The sequence below is a fragment of the Eucalyptus grandis genome, chromosome 11 (assembly GCF_016545825.1).
Source record: "Eucalyptus grandis isolate ANBG69807.140 chromosome 11, ASM1654582v1, whole genome shotgun sequence".
NCBI classification, from domain to species: Eukaryota; Viridiplantae; Streptophyta; class Magnoliopsida; order Myrtales; family Myrtaceae; genus Eucalyptus; species Eucalyptus grandis.
This window is the reverse complement of record NC_052622.1, coordinates 48,402,546-48,419,846: the sequence shown is the minus strand read 5'-3', so window position 1 is coordinate 48,419,846 and position 17,301 is coordinate 48,402,546. Positions and strand designations below refer to the sequence as shown.

Genomic DNA, 17,301 nt, shown 5'->3' with positions numbered 1-17,301 from the left:
TATGTCTCCCATTATTTATATAGTTCTTAGATCCTCGGAAAGGCAGATACTATATTATTCAGTCCTAAAGTATACAGGATCACATGCTTAATTGTTTGCATGGTCCGCTCGAGCCAATAAGACCAACGCATAAATCGGATGAGCTTGCACAAGTAATTTTCCTTCTTAGACGCAAACCTGCTTACGTACGTCTTTTTGGCCCACCCATGCAATGACGGAGAGTGGCACAATCGCTCAGCGACGTCACCACTGCGCCGCTGAGTGGGGGGACAAAAATGTTGTTCTATTCTCCTTTTTCTTTAATCTTTTTTATTTTTTGCTTGGGTACGTTCAAATTTATTTATCCATAAAATTCGGACAACTTATCTTGTCTTTTAGCTGATGTATCCGAATTTGTTCTATCCGACAAGCGTCAAATAGGATGAATTTGCTTTGTGTTCGAAGCATGTGTTATGCTTATTTAGCTTTTATCTCTTATAAGAACTGTCCGGTATTATCCTAAGGTGCATGCATGTGTATCAGCTTAAGTTGGAAGGTATGCGCTTCTTGGGGAAAAAAGAGGAACGGAAAGAAGGTAATTCACAAGACATGATAATACAATCGGCCCAAAACATAAATGTCGGATTAGGGTGAGCACAATGCTATTAGATTCAGTTTCATTGTCAAACTGAACCGAACCTTATAAACATAGTTCAAACATAATGGAACCAAACCAAACCAATTGTAGACTAGTTTGGAATTGAACCAAATCAACTATTTTTTACGATTTAGTTTGATATCGTTTTTTCTTCTTTTACTTTTTTTTTCTCTTTAATTATTTGTAATTTGCTGAGTTTAAATCAACTTAAAAGTAAGTTAGACAGATTATTTATTTCATAAAAACCAATTTCTACGCTCGTGACAATTCGTAATTTCATGCAAAAATGAAATCTAAGCTACTTCACAAGTAAAAACAGAGACTATTTCCCAGTATAAATGATAAATATAATAAGAAAAGTTTTCACAATTTGATTTGGCTTCGATTTATGAACAGGTTTTTTGCCCCCAAGAAAGTACTCTTGAACCATGGATTTAGAACTTTATAGGCTCACCCCAATTTAGAATTATACAATTTTTTCCTAGGAATGTGCAATTCTTAGGCTGTCTCCTTCCATGAAGGGAAAGAAGCGTCCCGTCAAACCAAATTGAAATGATTTGAGCTCTTTGATCAAACTCAAAGACAGCTATATTCGGAATTAGAAAACAGTGATCCAAGGGATTAACGTTATGAAGCTAACATGCTCCTTTCACTCCAAATTTAGGTTGTCCATGGCAGCTTCAGTATCAAACGTCTTAAACAAGACTCCTGAGCGTTGGGTTATTTTTGCTAAGGTCGAAAAAAGAGCCAAAACTCTAATCACTGGATAGAAGAAGAGCTGCCAATGGCCCAGAAGACCTCGTTGTGTTTGTGTTACTCGAATATTCCGAACCATAAACTAAACACTTTGCAATTAATGACCTTTTGATCCATTATGCCACTGAAAGTCACTGAACATCATGCAGACATTTTTTAATCGCGGCTTGGAAATCATCGGACTCAATGTCTGCGGGAGGGTACATGCGAAAAACATACGAGATGGGCTTGGATACCTCCATCAGTTTCTGGGTGGGAATAACATGCACCAATTCCCCAAAGCTCTGCTCGGCGAAAGGAAATGACTCGGTGAGGAAGAAGAAGCAGCTCCTTCCCAGCTTCTCCACCTGGAACAATAATCACAAAGTTGTCAAAACAACACGAGGGGCTAACGACGGATATCTAAAAAAGATGTCTTGAACACACCATTAGGAACTTTAGCGAAAGAGTTTAAAGATACCACTCCAAACCGAGCTGAAAGGTTCATCAGTGTAACTACCAATTAGCAAAGATACATTCGAGAACACCAAAAAAAAAAAAAAAATCTAGTTCACTGGTCATGCATGGAAATGGCGAGCTCTCTGCAGAGCACATGCAATTGCTGATCGGTCAATCACATGTTCCTTACAGGATCCCATGATCAAGCAAACGCACCAATGACAAAAAATTGTCACCATCTTTCAGAAACCGTAATTACCTGCAGGTTTGAGAACCTAAGGTTGTTCATGGTAAGAATGACCGGCATTTCACATAAAGCATCAGCAAGTAGTCGAATTGCCAGATACTCGAAGAAATTCTTCATGAAACTTCTCTGTCCCTCCAAATTTTTCCCATATCCGCAAATTTCAAAATCAGGAAACCACAAGACGCATTTCACTGACTTCCACAGAACTCGACTCTCCACAGATTTCCCTATGATGGTTTGGTATGGGTGATGGAGTCCCCACATAATCTTGACATCAGTCAATGACGGGTGGGATATGGAGGACTCTATAAGACGTGTGGTGGCAACCATTCTTAAGGGATCATAACTCCGGGCAATGTTGGAGGTAAAATGGAAGTTGGTGTCATCCAAGATAAGAATATTCCCTCATCAGCAAAAGGAAATAACCGAATAAGTAGTGCCGGGTCAGCATCGCCATTTTCTGGGATGCATGAACTTGGCTTAGTGACTGATGAAAATGGTGTGCCCAGATCATGAGAGAAGAAACATGAATCACCATTTCGACAACCCTGCAAGTCCAATTACACAATTAATTAATGAATTTCTTTCACTTTGCATTGGGGAATTAAGTGGCAGTAGAGATAAAAACAAGACTTAAGAGCATATGAGGAGAGTGTGGCATGACGTGGACATAATCAGCTAGAGGTTCACGTACACACGAGCAATCCCAATACCAGCTTTTTGAAACTCTTGCTTCAGACAAGGAGCTATTTAAGCTCAGAAGCCTCTAATCTCTTAGGAGGGCTACATGCAAATCAATCCCAATACCAGCTTTTGGAACTCTTGCTTGTGACAAGGAGCGGTCAATTTAAGCTCAGAAGCCTCTAATCTCTCAGGGGGACTATATGTGCGAAATCCAGAAGTTTATTTGCTTCTATGACCTTTCAACATACATGAAGCATCAACGGAATTCTTTTTATGAGTACCCTATCAAGGTTTGTTTAGCTTTGCAGTAACTTCTGTTATAACCTCTAGTGCTGTAGCCTGTAGTTGTGTCATACCTGTGGCTTTAAAATGAGCATAACAGAGCACGTTCTAAAAGTGATATAAACCTTCAAATGTAAAGTAAGTAATACAAACTCTCCAGATCAGAGCAACTTCTCCAGAAGCTGCTGAAGAATGAACACCATTGAAGGTTCTAACTGCACCAGCTTTTGAGTGCTTGCCAAGCATCTAAAAAGAATCGAAGCACTCCAAGAAAGCTAGAGCAGGTGCCAAGCAGTGCTCCTAGGCACATGTTCTAAGGCAACTTTCAATGTGAGGCCTCCGAATGACAGAATCATAAGATTTGAAATTCTTGAGAAAAAGAATAAATTCTCTCAAAAAATGTAAGAACATCAGGAGCTGGACAAGGTGTTCGTGGTGGTCTTAGTTTGATTAAATTTAATACATTACTAGATACAAAGAAACTTAGTGAAGCATGTACCACTGAGCATGAACAACAAAGCAATGGAATCTGATATGCCGACAACTAAGCACAAGCAGATATATTTACAATCACATATGGAGGGGTTACATCGCCCTATGATCAACACTTTAAAAGTGGGGAAGAATCTCAAGTATGTGTCATATGCATTATGTGAACAGAGTCTAATGAATTGCAGTAGAAGGCAATTTAAGAAGTTAACTATGAGATATAAAGCATGCCCCCGGCCTACCAACTTGTCAAAATTATCCACTGCTTTATTTGCTTCTATCAAGCGGAAAAATAATTCTTCAATCACATTCATGATAAAGCATAACACGTCACCAAACATTCACTTGGTAAGTGGGCACAAACTCTGAGAAAGGAAATTTATATTCTGATAACACATGCATTCATATTTTATAAGGTGAAAATAAAAGTCAGAGGGAAGTATAAACCTTTAAAGAGGTGAAGAATTTGCACGCAGGTTTTTTTGCTTGGAATGAATGAGAAAACGAGCAATTACTGCCCCTGTTGCAAGATCCTTTTAGAAAATGTCTACATAATTTACGGCCATTCTTAACAGAGAAACGACTCCTAGAAGAACTCTCGGGCTGATCACCGGGTGCCAATCCAACGTAGTGAGCTTTTATCTATAAAAACATTACAGACAAAGGAAACTTAATTCAATAGTTATCTACAAAAGGGCACGTAAAGTATGATACAGTACCTCTTTAACAACAGTTGTCAATGTGCCAGCCACATTTTTTGTTTGGAAGTCATTTGGTGCAACAAATGGCATAGCAACACATTCCCTGGTGTCGGCAGAAGAATTAAGTTTTTCGTCATCTAGGCCAGCTGCATCTTCATTTTCATCTTCATCTTCATCTTCATTTGGCGGACACTCAAGGAGGCATTTGTGTTGGAAGTCACAAGGATAGTAATAAGAAGGAAAACCTTCAGATGTACCAAGGAAGTTGGGCCGAAATCGATGCAATGAACTCAGGACATCTTCATCTGAGGAAAAGCAAATTCAAAATCAAAAGTCCAACCAAGTGAAGAAAGAAAAGGGGAAGAGAGATGACAGGAGAGAACTCTAAGGACAAAGTTGCAACTGTACATATTTCAGCGACATGATTAAGTGATGGCTGACTAAGATTATGAAAGAAGCACCAGTCTTCTTCAGTCTCTAGCACCATCTTCTCCGTATCATCAAATTGTAGAACTTGATTTAAATGCTTAGTGTGATACTTGTCCTTCAGAAGAATGCAACATACTATGAGAATGAATACCTTAAAGATCTTCAAGAATATATCATGAGAGTACCTTGAAAATGCGCTGCCAAAACTTAAAGGCACATGTTCGCCATTAAGATCACCTCCGTCAGAGGACCAAATGCGGGTTTTCTATTATCTCTGCTAAGGTAGCTGTCAAGGTACTTTGTGAACTGGAAAGAGAAGGGGAATAGCCAATGAGACTACTGTCTTTCACTAGTTGATGGATCTTAAAAAGAAATTGGCATTTGCTTGATAGGAAGTACCAAGTCATCCTCCCCAAAAAAATGGATGATGGGTCGAGGTTGCATATCCATCAATACACCAAGAAGAATGCCCTCATGCAGCAATCCAACCTCCCCAAACTTAATTATGAGCAGAGATGCATCAAAAGACAGAGAGAAACTGGCAAGCAGACGTCCATAGAATGTTGGCTCAAGCCTCCCTCTATGAGATGTCTGGAGTGCACCCATATGAACTAGCAAATCTAATGCATCCTGAACAACATCAGGATCAGGCGGGTCTAAAGCCTTCTGCAACAACACTGACATTATTTTTCAAGGATTAGCATTTCTATTAATCAAATAATACTGAATATGTGAATGCAGAATATCAGGGAATGTTAAAAACATAATCATGGAAATCTGTATCATGTATCTTAGAATTCTGGAATAGAGGCGAGTTCCCATTTAAAATCATCCAATGTCAATTTTTGCACAATCAAATAGTGATAAATGCAGTGGGGACGTGTCAGTAATATGGCTTCATAATATTTTCTCTGTGAAGTTTTCCCAGCAGTCCTAGCTAAGCACAAAAAGGAAAAGATCCAAATACAATACTTGTTAATAAAGATAAGCGATGACAATCCCCCTTTCGGTATCTTCTGAATAGCTTTAAACAGCATGCCTTTTCATTCATTTCAAGACTTCCATAATTTCTTCATAAACTATGTTTACATGAAAGTGTATGAAGTATCTATTTCTTGATTAGTCAATTGAAGGGTGACGAATTCTTTGTGAATCTTGAAAATGGGGTGTCTCACGGTGTTACTTGAGCTGAAGAATTTCCACCTTGTTGAAGAGATTCGCTCCTTCATCACTCCTTGTTGGCTGCTTAGGGTTCCAATATGGAGGGAGTTGATCGAACAAGAAAATTTTTGCAAGGCAGAATGTCCTGACCAATGTACTCATTGATCTTAAAAATGCAACACATAATGGGAATAGATGCTGTATGGGCAAGTCCACTGGGATAAAACGGAGGTCATCAGTTTTGGATTTCAGTGGTAGTGGAAGGAAGGCCATTAATGCTCTAGAAAGGTAAGGCTATGCTAAAAGAGGGAGGAAACAAAAGGACTTCTCAGTTTTGGTTTTGCCCTCGTCCCTACATTTTTTTTTTAATTAATTAATTAATTAATTAATTATTTATTTATTTATTATTATTATTATTATTATTATTATTATTATTATATTTCGCATCCTTTTGCATGGTTTTTTACGCATATGTTGGAGTCCCATTTTGCACTTCCAGTTCTAAGATAAGATTGATGGATCTGGGCAAGTTTGTAGATGACGACGGTGAAACAGGAAGAGAGGACATTTCAACAGCGCACTTGCCGTTTTATAGACAGAAGGAACATACCTCTGGGATCATTAATGGCCTCCAGTTCAGCACAACAGATAAGAAGTATTTGCCGTTGCAGCCGTAATCTCAGCATAGTTGGACACTCGTAATCCTCTAGATCACTGAAAAATGATCGAGTTACCAATCTATAGATCTCTCCATCACAGGTCCGACCGGTTCTTCCTATTCGTTGCTCAGCCTACATGTAACTTTGAATCTCATGAACATAACATAGAAACTAAGACTAAGTTACTGGGCTTTATATGATACCTGAGATTTGGACACCCACGTGAGCCCCGAGAATTCGCATTTCCTGTTACCGTCCCAGGAAACTTGTACTGTTCGACAAGAATCAATTATAAAAGCTACTTCCGGAATTGTCACTGATGACTCGGTAGCCAATATTATCTGATCAGAAAGAACTTTCAAATCAGAAGGAACTCAAATATGTGGTATGTTTCTTTAACTGGCTAATGAAAAGAGATTTCACTTAATAATAAACCCATATCATTAGGGGAAAAGTTGTACTTGTCTCACTTTTTTGACATTTCAATATCACCCTTACTCTAATTATGTTCACTTTATCAAGTAACCACCAATTTCATACCATTCTCCACTATCACAAGTCTTGGACATCTAGAGCGTTAAAATTTGACACAGGGAGATATTAAGTGCCAAAAGTTAGAAAAGTAACACTTTGCTAAAATCGAAACAAAATGGATCAGTTAAGTGCCAACGGCGTAGAACTCGCAAAATGGGTCATAAACCCATATTATGACCCTTTTTTAATTAAATAAATAAGTAAAATGAAAGTTAAATATGGGTTAAAAATGAGTCAAGTGAAAGTTAAATATGGGTCAGAATGGGTCTGAGAAAGTAAAAAAAAAAAAAAAAAAAAGAAGGTCTAAGAAGAAGAGAAAAAGAAAAAATAATTATAAAAAATTAAAAATTATATTTTAAAAATTAAAAATTCGATTTTTTAAAAAATATTTTAAAAAGAATTATAAAAATTTTCCATTAAATTTGTATTGCATAAAAATTGTTAAAAAATTTGTATTGCATAAAAATGTTTTAACAATACTTTTTTTTTAAAAAAATCATAAAAATAAGCTTTTTTTAGGTTTAGTTAAAAAATTTCCATGTTACGGTTTTTAGTTATTCAATGTTATGTTCACTTCAAATAAGAAAAGTATGTGCATAGTCTAATTTTTTTTTTTAAATACTTCAATTTATAGGTTTTTTTTTAAACTTTTTTTTTATTTACTATTTTTAATTTAATTTGAAGTTTTAATCCAATTAGTATATATTAAAAGTGGGTTTTCCTAGAATATTAATAGATTTTAACAATACGGGTTGGGTCGGGTATGGGTTGGGTTTGGTATGAGTCACTAGATTTACACTCCAAGAATTTGAGTCAAAATAGGTTAAATGTGTCAAAAATGGGTCGATCCATTTTCGACCCGACTCATACCCGACCCGACCCACCCATTTGCCACCCCTACAACGGCGAAAAAATTCGGCAAAAACACATATATGGTGTTTTCTGGTGAGGCAAGTGTAAAATGATGTCGTTTTGCACACCGATGTGGTTAGATAAGTGCAAAACGATGTTTTGCTGACGTGGTTAGATAATTAATATAAATATTAATTAAGTTAAAGTTAAAACTAAATTTATTCATTTATTTAAGAAAAAAGGAAGAAAATGAATAGTTGCGGCAACGAGGGCTCAGCCCTTGTCGTCACCTCCCCATCGTCGCCGAGTCCTTATCGTCGCTTGCAACCCCGGGCGACCGGCGACGGCTTGCGTGCACTCGCCCAAATTTGGGGTGCGGGTTGCCGGCCCTCCCCAAATCCAGCAAGGGTCGCTGGCCCTAGCCTAATGGGGTGAACACTGGGCCAAGGTCGTCGGCCCTTACAAGTCCTCCTTGTCGGTTGGCTAGGGTTGTCGACCCTTGGCCAAGGCTCAACAACCCCGACCAACCCTTCACCTACCGTCGCTAGCCCTTCCCATGACGACGGGAGGCGGCGACGAGCTAAGTTCTTGCCGTTTTACAACTTTTTTTTTTTTTTTAAAATTTGATTTTAAATTAAATTTAATTAATATTTCTATTAAAATTCTAATCCGCGCCAAAATGATGTCGTTTTTTGCGCTTCTATGCTAAGCTTGCTCTTCGGCGAACTACGTAGGCAAGCAATGTTAATAAAAAATTGTCACGTAAGATTTCCGGTGGGGTTCATCGAACTTGGCACTTAGGTATCTCATTTTTAAAAAAAGTGACATTTAAGTATTACTTTCATAATTTTTGACATTTAAATATCCTTTCGTGTCAAGTTTTATCATTTACGTTATTTTTTTACCCCACTATCACTATGTCTACTTCATTAAATAATCACCCAATTTCTCTCAATTTTTTTTTTCCTTTTGTCATTCATAACCTCCCACAATCATGCACGCACTTCAACACTAATAATGGCATAAGAAATGGTACGGTTCCACAGCAAATACTATAATGGTCTCGTACTAATTTCACATAGATACGTACACATAATTTCACAACCGTTCCTAACAAAAGCAGAGACAAACTAATCCATAGCCTCCTTAAAGAACGCAACATGAGGAGAAGCACATGGAGAAACATGCCTAAAAGATCTGCACCTATGCAGTGACATCAATAGGGTAATTGCTTCCCTTTTCTGCATCAGTTTATTGACATAAATGCTGCCGAAGATTAGAAGTCAACACAAGCAAGGTTTTTCATGTAAAATCTATTGATACAGTTTTCCATTGTGATAACTTTTTAGAAGAAGACAATCTTCATGTTTTATTGCTTCCTCAAATACTTCTACAAACTAAACAACATTTTAAACCAGGAAAAAAAAATATGAGAGGCTAAAGGCCTATTTGATAACATGCTAAATAGTGTCTGATTGTATTCTTTTATTTTTTGGAACTGAAAAAAAAAAAAGAAAAAAGAAATCCATTTAGTAACTTTGTTGTTTCTGGGAATGAATTTAGAACATAATCAAAAAGTAGAAAAAGTTATTTTTTTTTTTTCCGAGAACAATTCTAAAATCAAGCTAGATCGTTTTCTTTTTTTCTCTTTTCTTTTCTTCTTTCCCTTTTCTTTCCTTTTCTCTTCTTCTTCCTCTAACCAAGAAGAAGAAGAGGAGAAGGAAAAACAAAAGAGAGAGAGAGAGAGGAGAAAAAACAGAAAAATATAATCAAATTATTTAAAAACTAAAAGAAATTCTAAGTCACAAAAAAATTTAAGGGTCGTACAAAATGCATTTCTATTCCAGAAATAGAAATTTTGAGCAATTACCAAACGTACCCTAAATGATATGATGCCTTTGGATGGAGCACATTAATCTTAACTTAGTTACCAATATTCAGATCATGCAAGAAGCTAACATGCAAATTAAGAGAACTCCAATGCTGAAACATGAGAAGTTTATTTGAGCTTCCCAAAAGCGCATCTTACCTTACGGTGGGACTTCCGGATCTTCATATGCCACAAAGCTTGTTGTGTGTCTATACTGTCATGGAAAATGACTTTGAACGATGAACTTGAGGACTTCAAAAGACGCCATTGCTGTCCCCGTGAACGGTTTGTTGGCAGAAAAATTAATATACTCTTTTCAATGTCTGGCTCATTTTCATGTATATGCATTACCAAATCATGAATGAGTGTTTGGACTTCAGGTTCAAAATCTGCGTTGGCTGTTGAAGGGCTTTCCCCATTGCAATATTTCACCGACAATGACTCTGAACTAATTCCAAGCAATTTGGTTACCTGTTTCAGCAAATTTTAATAAATAACAGTATGCCTGTCAAGCTATATTTGAAAAAACCTCGAAGATACTCCTCTTCACGAGGAACATAGTAATTAACCTTTCTATAGAAAAGATAAAAAAAACAACTGTCTTTATTTATTTTATTTACTAATTTTTATTATTTAATTTACTTTTAAAATTTGCTGTGCAGTTTTTATTCAAGTAACAAATATGTGAAGAGCTAAAAGTGAATTAAATGGGTAGGAGTGGATTAACTTAAATTGAGTTAAATATGAATGTTTTTGGTAATATGGAGTGAGTCAAGTATGGATCGAGTTGAGCATGAGTCATCAAATTTCTACTACATGAAAATGAGTCAAAACGAATTAAATAAGTAAATATGGGTCAAACCATTTTTAACTGGACCCACTCATTTGACGGCCTTAACCACAAAGAATACTTGGGATCTTGTTCCTCAACTGCAAGAAAATGAATTTTGTTCGTTGCATGTGGGTCTGCAAAACCAAGCTTCATGCCGATGGAACTTTCGATCATCTCAACAAGTCGTATAATTGGCCCCTTTGGCAACTACTCGATGCCAAAAATATATTCCTTCACGGAGATCTTGATATTCCAATATACATGAGGCAGCCCCTTGGATGCCACAATCAATCTCGGCCTGATCATGTGTTTACTTCGACGAGCACTATATAACTTAAAACAAGGCCCACGTACATGGCTAGACAAGTCAGCTATGGATTTTTCTACAGTGTCAATGACCTCTCCCGCATCGCCCGCCGTGGTGATTCCAGCCATAGGCTTCGACACAGTCCACATCACCATCTCAGCTGAAGCCGTGATCTCTGTACTGACTTCCGAAATCATCTCCCAGATTATCCCAATCCGAATCAAATTCCTCTAGGTAAGCCAGTCATAACTATTGTTCCGAACCACCAGACTCCTTTGGACAGCTGAAGCTGCGGACGAGGATTATTCGTCCGCAGCGCTACTTTGTCAGCCCTTTCCGGGTTTTCCCCCGGACCGAGCCGCTCAACTAACGTGTCTAGAGTTAATCGAAGATTCTGCTCTATGCCCTGTTGAGATGCCTTCAGACGACGAGCAGCCGTCCACAAGGCCTGCGCCCCCTGATCTTCATCAGTGGGACGGTTGCTTCCATTGCCATCGTAACCAGACATGGCTCCGCTCACCAGCAATTTTACCGGTTTTGATACCAATTGAAGCAGCAGAAATGGGATAAACACGGATAAATGAATCCGCAAAACATGCACAAGATACAACACTCACAGATGAGCGGTTTTACATCAAAATAAAGAGCATATTTATGAAAACCTAAACTAGGAGGAAAAAGAAAATTAAAAGATAAACTAGGAAAATGTAACCAATTGATAAATAGAGACTAATTTGAATAAAATCAACTAAGATTATACTACGGATAAAGAAATAAAAGTAAAATCCTATTCACATTCTAATTAAAAAATCATCAACCATTAGGGTAATAAATCCACAACATATCTCGACATTATCTTGATGGACCCCCGCATCATGATTACAAAAGTATAAAGAAACTTTACGAGTATTCTCTAACATTTACAATAAAAAGTTTGAAAGGCCACAGCAGCAAAATCAGCCCTGGATTGCTTCGTGAAAATCTGCTTACAAGCTGTTTCAATCAGACTTCTAAAAGCAGAAGCAAGTACTTGCAAGCAGTGCCCCGAAGGCATTATGCTTCGCCGCTAAGAATCGCCACAAGAGCTACTTGCTAATAACTTTTCTAGCATTTGGTAAGTGCAAAAACATGGGTGGCTCGATAAGGTGAAAAGGCAGTAGAAGATTCCAGTCATCTTTTACTACATGATAATTTCAAGGACTAAGTTCAGTTCAGGATCTGTTTGTATTGGGCTTCTTAATCTACTTATGACTTTACGGCAAATATATATATATGACGTTCCCACCAAATATTCAAAAATAATTATTTTGAAAATAAAAAAAATCAGGAAAAAAGATTCTACATGTCTTTAAATGACTCAAATTGCTAATGATTAACGCTTTAAAAAATTCAAGGTGTTACGTAGTAAATAAAAGTCAAATATAAATACTAAAAGCAGAAAGTAAAGTCTATTTCTACAAGCAAAAATTACGCCGACAGACCTTGAAATTCCATGTGAAACAAGAATGCCAAATGATCAACCATTAAGCGGGTACTCTGGAAAATTAATGCTGCAATCTGGACTAATAATCGAGCTTTTACCTGCTTGAGATATAAAACTCTTCTTTTATAAATGGTTTGCTGGTTGGAGTTAGAAATGGCAACGACCTCTACTCTTTCACTCCTAGCAATATCTCCAAAGTAGTCCCTGTATTTTGCAATATCGGCTGTTGCAGACATTAATACCACCCTGTAAATTATCAAACAGGAGTTAAGTTTCTAAGGCCACGAAGTAACCGCTATCCATGAAACATTAAATCAAAGATGCGGTTTTCTGTATATATTGCCAGTGTAATTGAATCTTTCCACTTGGTTATTAAATCAAATGCATCCACCTTCTATTTGCACTACTACCTGATAAAAGCATGTTATTGATAAACCGCCTGTTAAGATTTATTTTCACAAGTGATGCATATTATAAAATGCCTGAAGATAAAGAGAATATTTCACTTCATCCTAAGCACAAACTCCCCAAGTATCACCAGCAATGATTATTGATAAGCTACTCGAAAAAGTTTATATGACCCCCTCATTTTGTGCAGACTAAGTTATAATCTTCGAACGACATCAATACAGGAAAAGATTAATAACCTGACCTGACGTTGTTGTTCTCTAGGAGAAACTGCTTCACGTAGATAAGAAGGAGATCAGACTCTACAGATCTTTCATGCACTTCATCTAGTATGATAGCCTTGAAATCAAGTGCATTCAGACCATTCTCACGTATTTCATCTAACAAAACTCCCGCAGTTTTAAAAGCAATCTTTGAGCTGTAGGTAGAAAGGAATAAGGACTTTAGTTTAGGATAGACACGACACAGATGCCTAGAGGCACTTCCAAATGGTGAATCAATCTAGAATTTGCATAAGCCACTGAAAAGAAAAATGGCTTAACCAATATATACATAGATAACAAATCAATGGAAGTGTCTCTTGCATTCACGTGTTTTACCATTTAAGACACGGTGTTTTACTTTCTTGAACATGCATTAATGACATAGATATATGAAATCGGAGAAAATAAAATGATTAATGAAATCTTAGATCACATTTGTGTGGAAAAATTCAATTACAATGCTGAAAATGGACCTATTTGGTCCAACTTATAACTTCTATTTTATGACTTTCCCTCCAAAATTTCAAAAATAAAAATAAAAATAAAAATTTTAAGTTTGGAAAATTGTGAACAAATTATATAGGATTTTACATTTCGACATTTATATAATTTGAAGTGTCCAAGTGTTTCACATTTAATAAAAATTCAGACGCTACAACAACTTCACATGCACAAGCTTGACGAATTACATAGTACATTTCACATGTTGTAACTATTTCATAATATGGTATGGTAATGACAGAAAGGTTCATCAGTTGTGTGGATGTTGAAGTCACCATGCTCATGGACATTTTTCTCACTACTTACGATGATCATAGAATTTAGAAACTCTTCACACACAAAATATAGGTGGGAAAAGAGTTCATATTTCTGTAATGGTATGGCTGAATATGTTGGGCCAACTTAAAAAACTGTCCACCTGTATTATTTATTAGTTCAGTAGAGTAAAAAAAAAAATACCAATCTGCAACTAAGTTCACCAAAGATTAGCTCAAAAGTACTGGAGGATAGATAAAGAAGGCAAAAAATCCAAACCTGCTGAAGGATATAAAGGACAGTAGATATTTAAAAAAATGCGTGACTTTGAGTAGTGCCAGCCGACATGTCCAGAAGCCCAAAGAAATAGACAGCATATTAACCATCATGGACCATCTCATTCTCGATATTAAGGAAATGGTGGGGGAGAGAGAGAGAGAGAGCATGCATGGCTACCTGGATGATATAATCTTTAAATGACCAACATGATATCCAACTTCCTCTCCCAACTCACAATTACGGGCTTTTGCAACAATTTTAGCCATGGCTACTACTGCAAATCTGCTAGGTTGTGTGCATATTACAGGATAGATATTTCTCTCTAGCAGAAACTGAGGTACTTGAGAGCTCTTCCCTGACATTTAGAATAGACAATCAGATCAATCCCAAGCAGCAAACTGTGGAGAACTAACAAATACAGGTCAGAGCATCAGTCAGATGCAGAGAAGTAGATAACACGGGTTCAAATGAAATTCGATTCCCAATCCACATTTGTAACTTCAGGGCAAGCACAAATACAATCATCCCAGTATTGGATTACACGGTTGAATTGGTTTAAAATCAACATTCAGCCAATGAAAACTTCTCATGATACAGATCTTGAAGGCCCCATCCTGAGTTTCTATTGAAAGCTTGCTTTAAATTGAAGGACAATCAAATATAGGACTAGACAAATCAAACTATTAGGATCCTAAATAATCTTTTTCACTCCTCTTAAAAGCTAGATAATGAAAGACTGTATTCAGCTTTAAAACAACAACAACAACAAATGGATAACATCCTGGCATCAAGCCAAATCTCCATATTCTAGATGCGTCTTAAGAAGAACACTAAGTGTACAATCCGCCGGCTTCCTTCTCCTGTAAGTTTTTAGCAATCAGAATCAGCGAATACAAAGTGCTTAACCGAAAATAATACACGGTCTATAAGTTTACCAGCTAAATGAGTTCATATCTTTCCAAATTTCCATTAAATAATCAAATCAACGAGATTAAGAATTCTTTAGACAGACATTTCATGCGTTAGCAATATTGCAGAGATTAACAAAGAAACTGAGTACGAAATGTTCATTCATCGGAATAAAACAAAAACGTTGACGTGATCACATTCCCACATCAGTACAAGCTACATGAGACCAAATAACACAGAGCTACGCTAAAGTGACCTTTTCATCATTCATGAACACTTTAGCTCCTTCGGTTTAGTTTCCAAAGCCGCGAAACACCATGAAATACAACAACAAAGTCCACGAACTAGCGATGGAAAGAAAAGGCGCGTGATGGATAATCGCAAACCAAAAGGCCGGGGAGAGAAAAAGGAATCTCATGCGCTCGATTCGCATCACACGAGTTCGAAAGCTTCTAAAAGGAGCGATGAAACACTCCTTCGTCTAAAGTCTCCCAATAACGACCCCGATCATCCAAAATCGCGGCGCCAAATTCAGAGTTTCAAATTCATCGTTCACCGCTCATACTTAAACGCAACAAAAATGGAATGCAGCAGAGCACTCTGCACACACACGCAAACACACACAGAGGAGAGTACCGCATCCGGTTTCGCCGACGATGAAGGTGACGCGATTCTCGAGGATCTTCTCAACGATTTTCTCGCGGAAGGCCATGATGGGGAGGGCAGGGAACCTGGAGGAGGATGACGAAGAAGATGGAAACTGAGAGGAATCCGAGGAGCTACCCGACGACGTCGGAGAAGAAGGCCTCGCCATCGTCGACGTCCCTTCGCAGTGCTCCTTCTCTCTCTCTCTCTCTCTCTGTTCGCCGATCGCAAAGGATGCTCGTTCTCTACTTTTCCAACAAAAGTTACTAACTTTTGTAAGTCGGTGATTTTAGAAAAGGGAAGTAAGGTCCGAATCTTCACATTTTCGTAAAATTTGAGTTGAAGCCAATTTAATTTTAAGTATAGATTTTGACTTGCACGATAAGAGGAAGTGTTTCAACTCTCACGCTTCAACTCTCACGCACGCTCTGGCGAGACAAAAGTCTTGGATTACAAGTAAATAAGGCCGACTTAAAAAAGATCTGTAAAGACAACAGAGGGCGGTCGCTCCCGCAGAGTCGTATTGGGAACTACACGTGTCGGCCTGTGGATGGGTTCTATGGGAGAACCCTTTGCCTTTGACTTGGACTGTCGTCGGTTGAACTGCTCGGGGAAGAGCGGCGTACGCTGGTCGCGGGAGCAGACGATGGTAAGGGTTGTTATCTTCCTCCGGGGAGAGGGAGGGTGGGTCCCGATGTCATTTTCTGGGCATCTTCGCTTTTTATCGGAAACGAGGAAGAAAAAAAGTTGATCATGGCTGGACCAGAGAGGACTTGTTAGACCGGGTTTGAATTACGCGAGATAACGGTCACCATCTCCCCTAACGAGCTCACGGCCTCCGTATCATGGAAAAATTGTTCAAAAAAATCTTAAATTTAATATATTTTTATCAATTCAATCCTTAATCATTCAATTATACCGATCTAATTATAAATTTTTTTATATTTTGCTAATTGAATTTATTGACACGGTTAATATCGACATGACAATTAACAATAATATTTTTTTCATTAATTTTTTAATTTTCTATTTAAATTTTTTTGTTTACCACAATGGCCAACACGGTGAAACTAGCCGACTGCAGGGGAAGTTGACCTCGTCCATAGCTACAAGGCCATAGCTACCTTCACCCAAGGCCGGAGGCTGGCCTCGCCCAAACCATAGCGAGATGTGGCCACAAGCGAGGCTAGACTATATCTAAGAGAATAAAGGCGTGAATAATAACTATTATGTTTTGAAATTAATTTCTAAAAGAGAATAAATTTTTCTATTTCTATTCTCAAATGAGTCTCTAAGCAAAAATACATGTTTGATAATAATGCAAAATTTCTGTTTTAGAATAGAATTTCACAAAATTTCTTTATCTTAGGAGGCGGTGGATGGTGGTGGTGGCAACTGGCGGCCAATGACCCCAGGGGGGCGAGCGCGACGGGCAATGACGACCAACCAACAACTAGGCAGGCGATGGGCATCAGCAGTCGGCAACCGGCAAGCAGGCAAGTGGCAGTCGACGACCCGCGGTGGCGACCAGTGACTAGCAACGGGTGAGTGGCCGACTAGTAAAGAGGATGAGCAATAAAAATAATTTTTATTTCTCATTTTTGTTCCAGAAATAGAGAAGTAAAAATTTTTTATTTTAATTTTTGTTCTAAACCTATTTTTAGACTAAAAATTTATTTC

General features: G+C 37.7%; 1 protein-coding gene across 1 annotated transcript; it reads right to left on the bottom strand.

The window, feature by feature from the left end:
* Positions 1-1,236: 1,236 nt before the first annotated feature.
* LOC104426761 (DExH-box ATP-dependent RNA helicase DExH8) lies at positions 1,237-15,889 on the bottom strand. Its single transcript, XM_039305400.1, is given in 18 exon segments — positions 1,237-1,740; positions 2,091-2,479; positions 2,482-2,626; positions 3,981-4,175; positions 4,253-4,539; positions 4,643-4,778; positions 4,901-4,969; positions 5,063-5,340; positions 6,435-6,615; positions 6,687-6,824; positions 9,899-10,210; positions 10,602-10,778; positions 10,926-11,058; positions 11,145-11,393; positions 12,350-12,607; positions 13,014-13,187; positions 14,245-14,422; positions 15,613-15,889. Coding segments are annotated over 18 exon segments (3,693 nt in total). The 5' UTR covers positions 15,791-15,889; the 3' UTR covers positions 1,237-1,524.
* Positions 15,890-17,301: the final 1,412 nt, after the last annotated feature.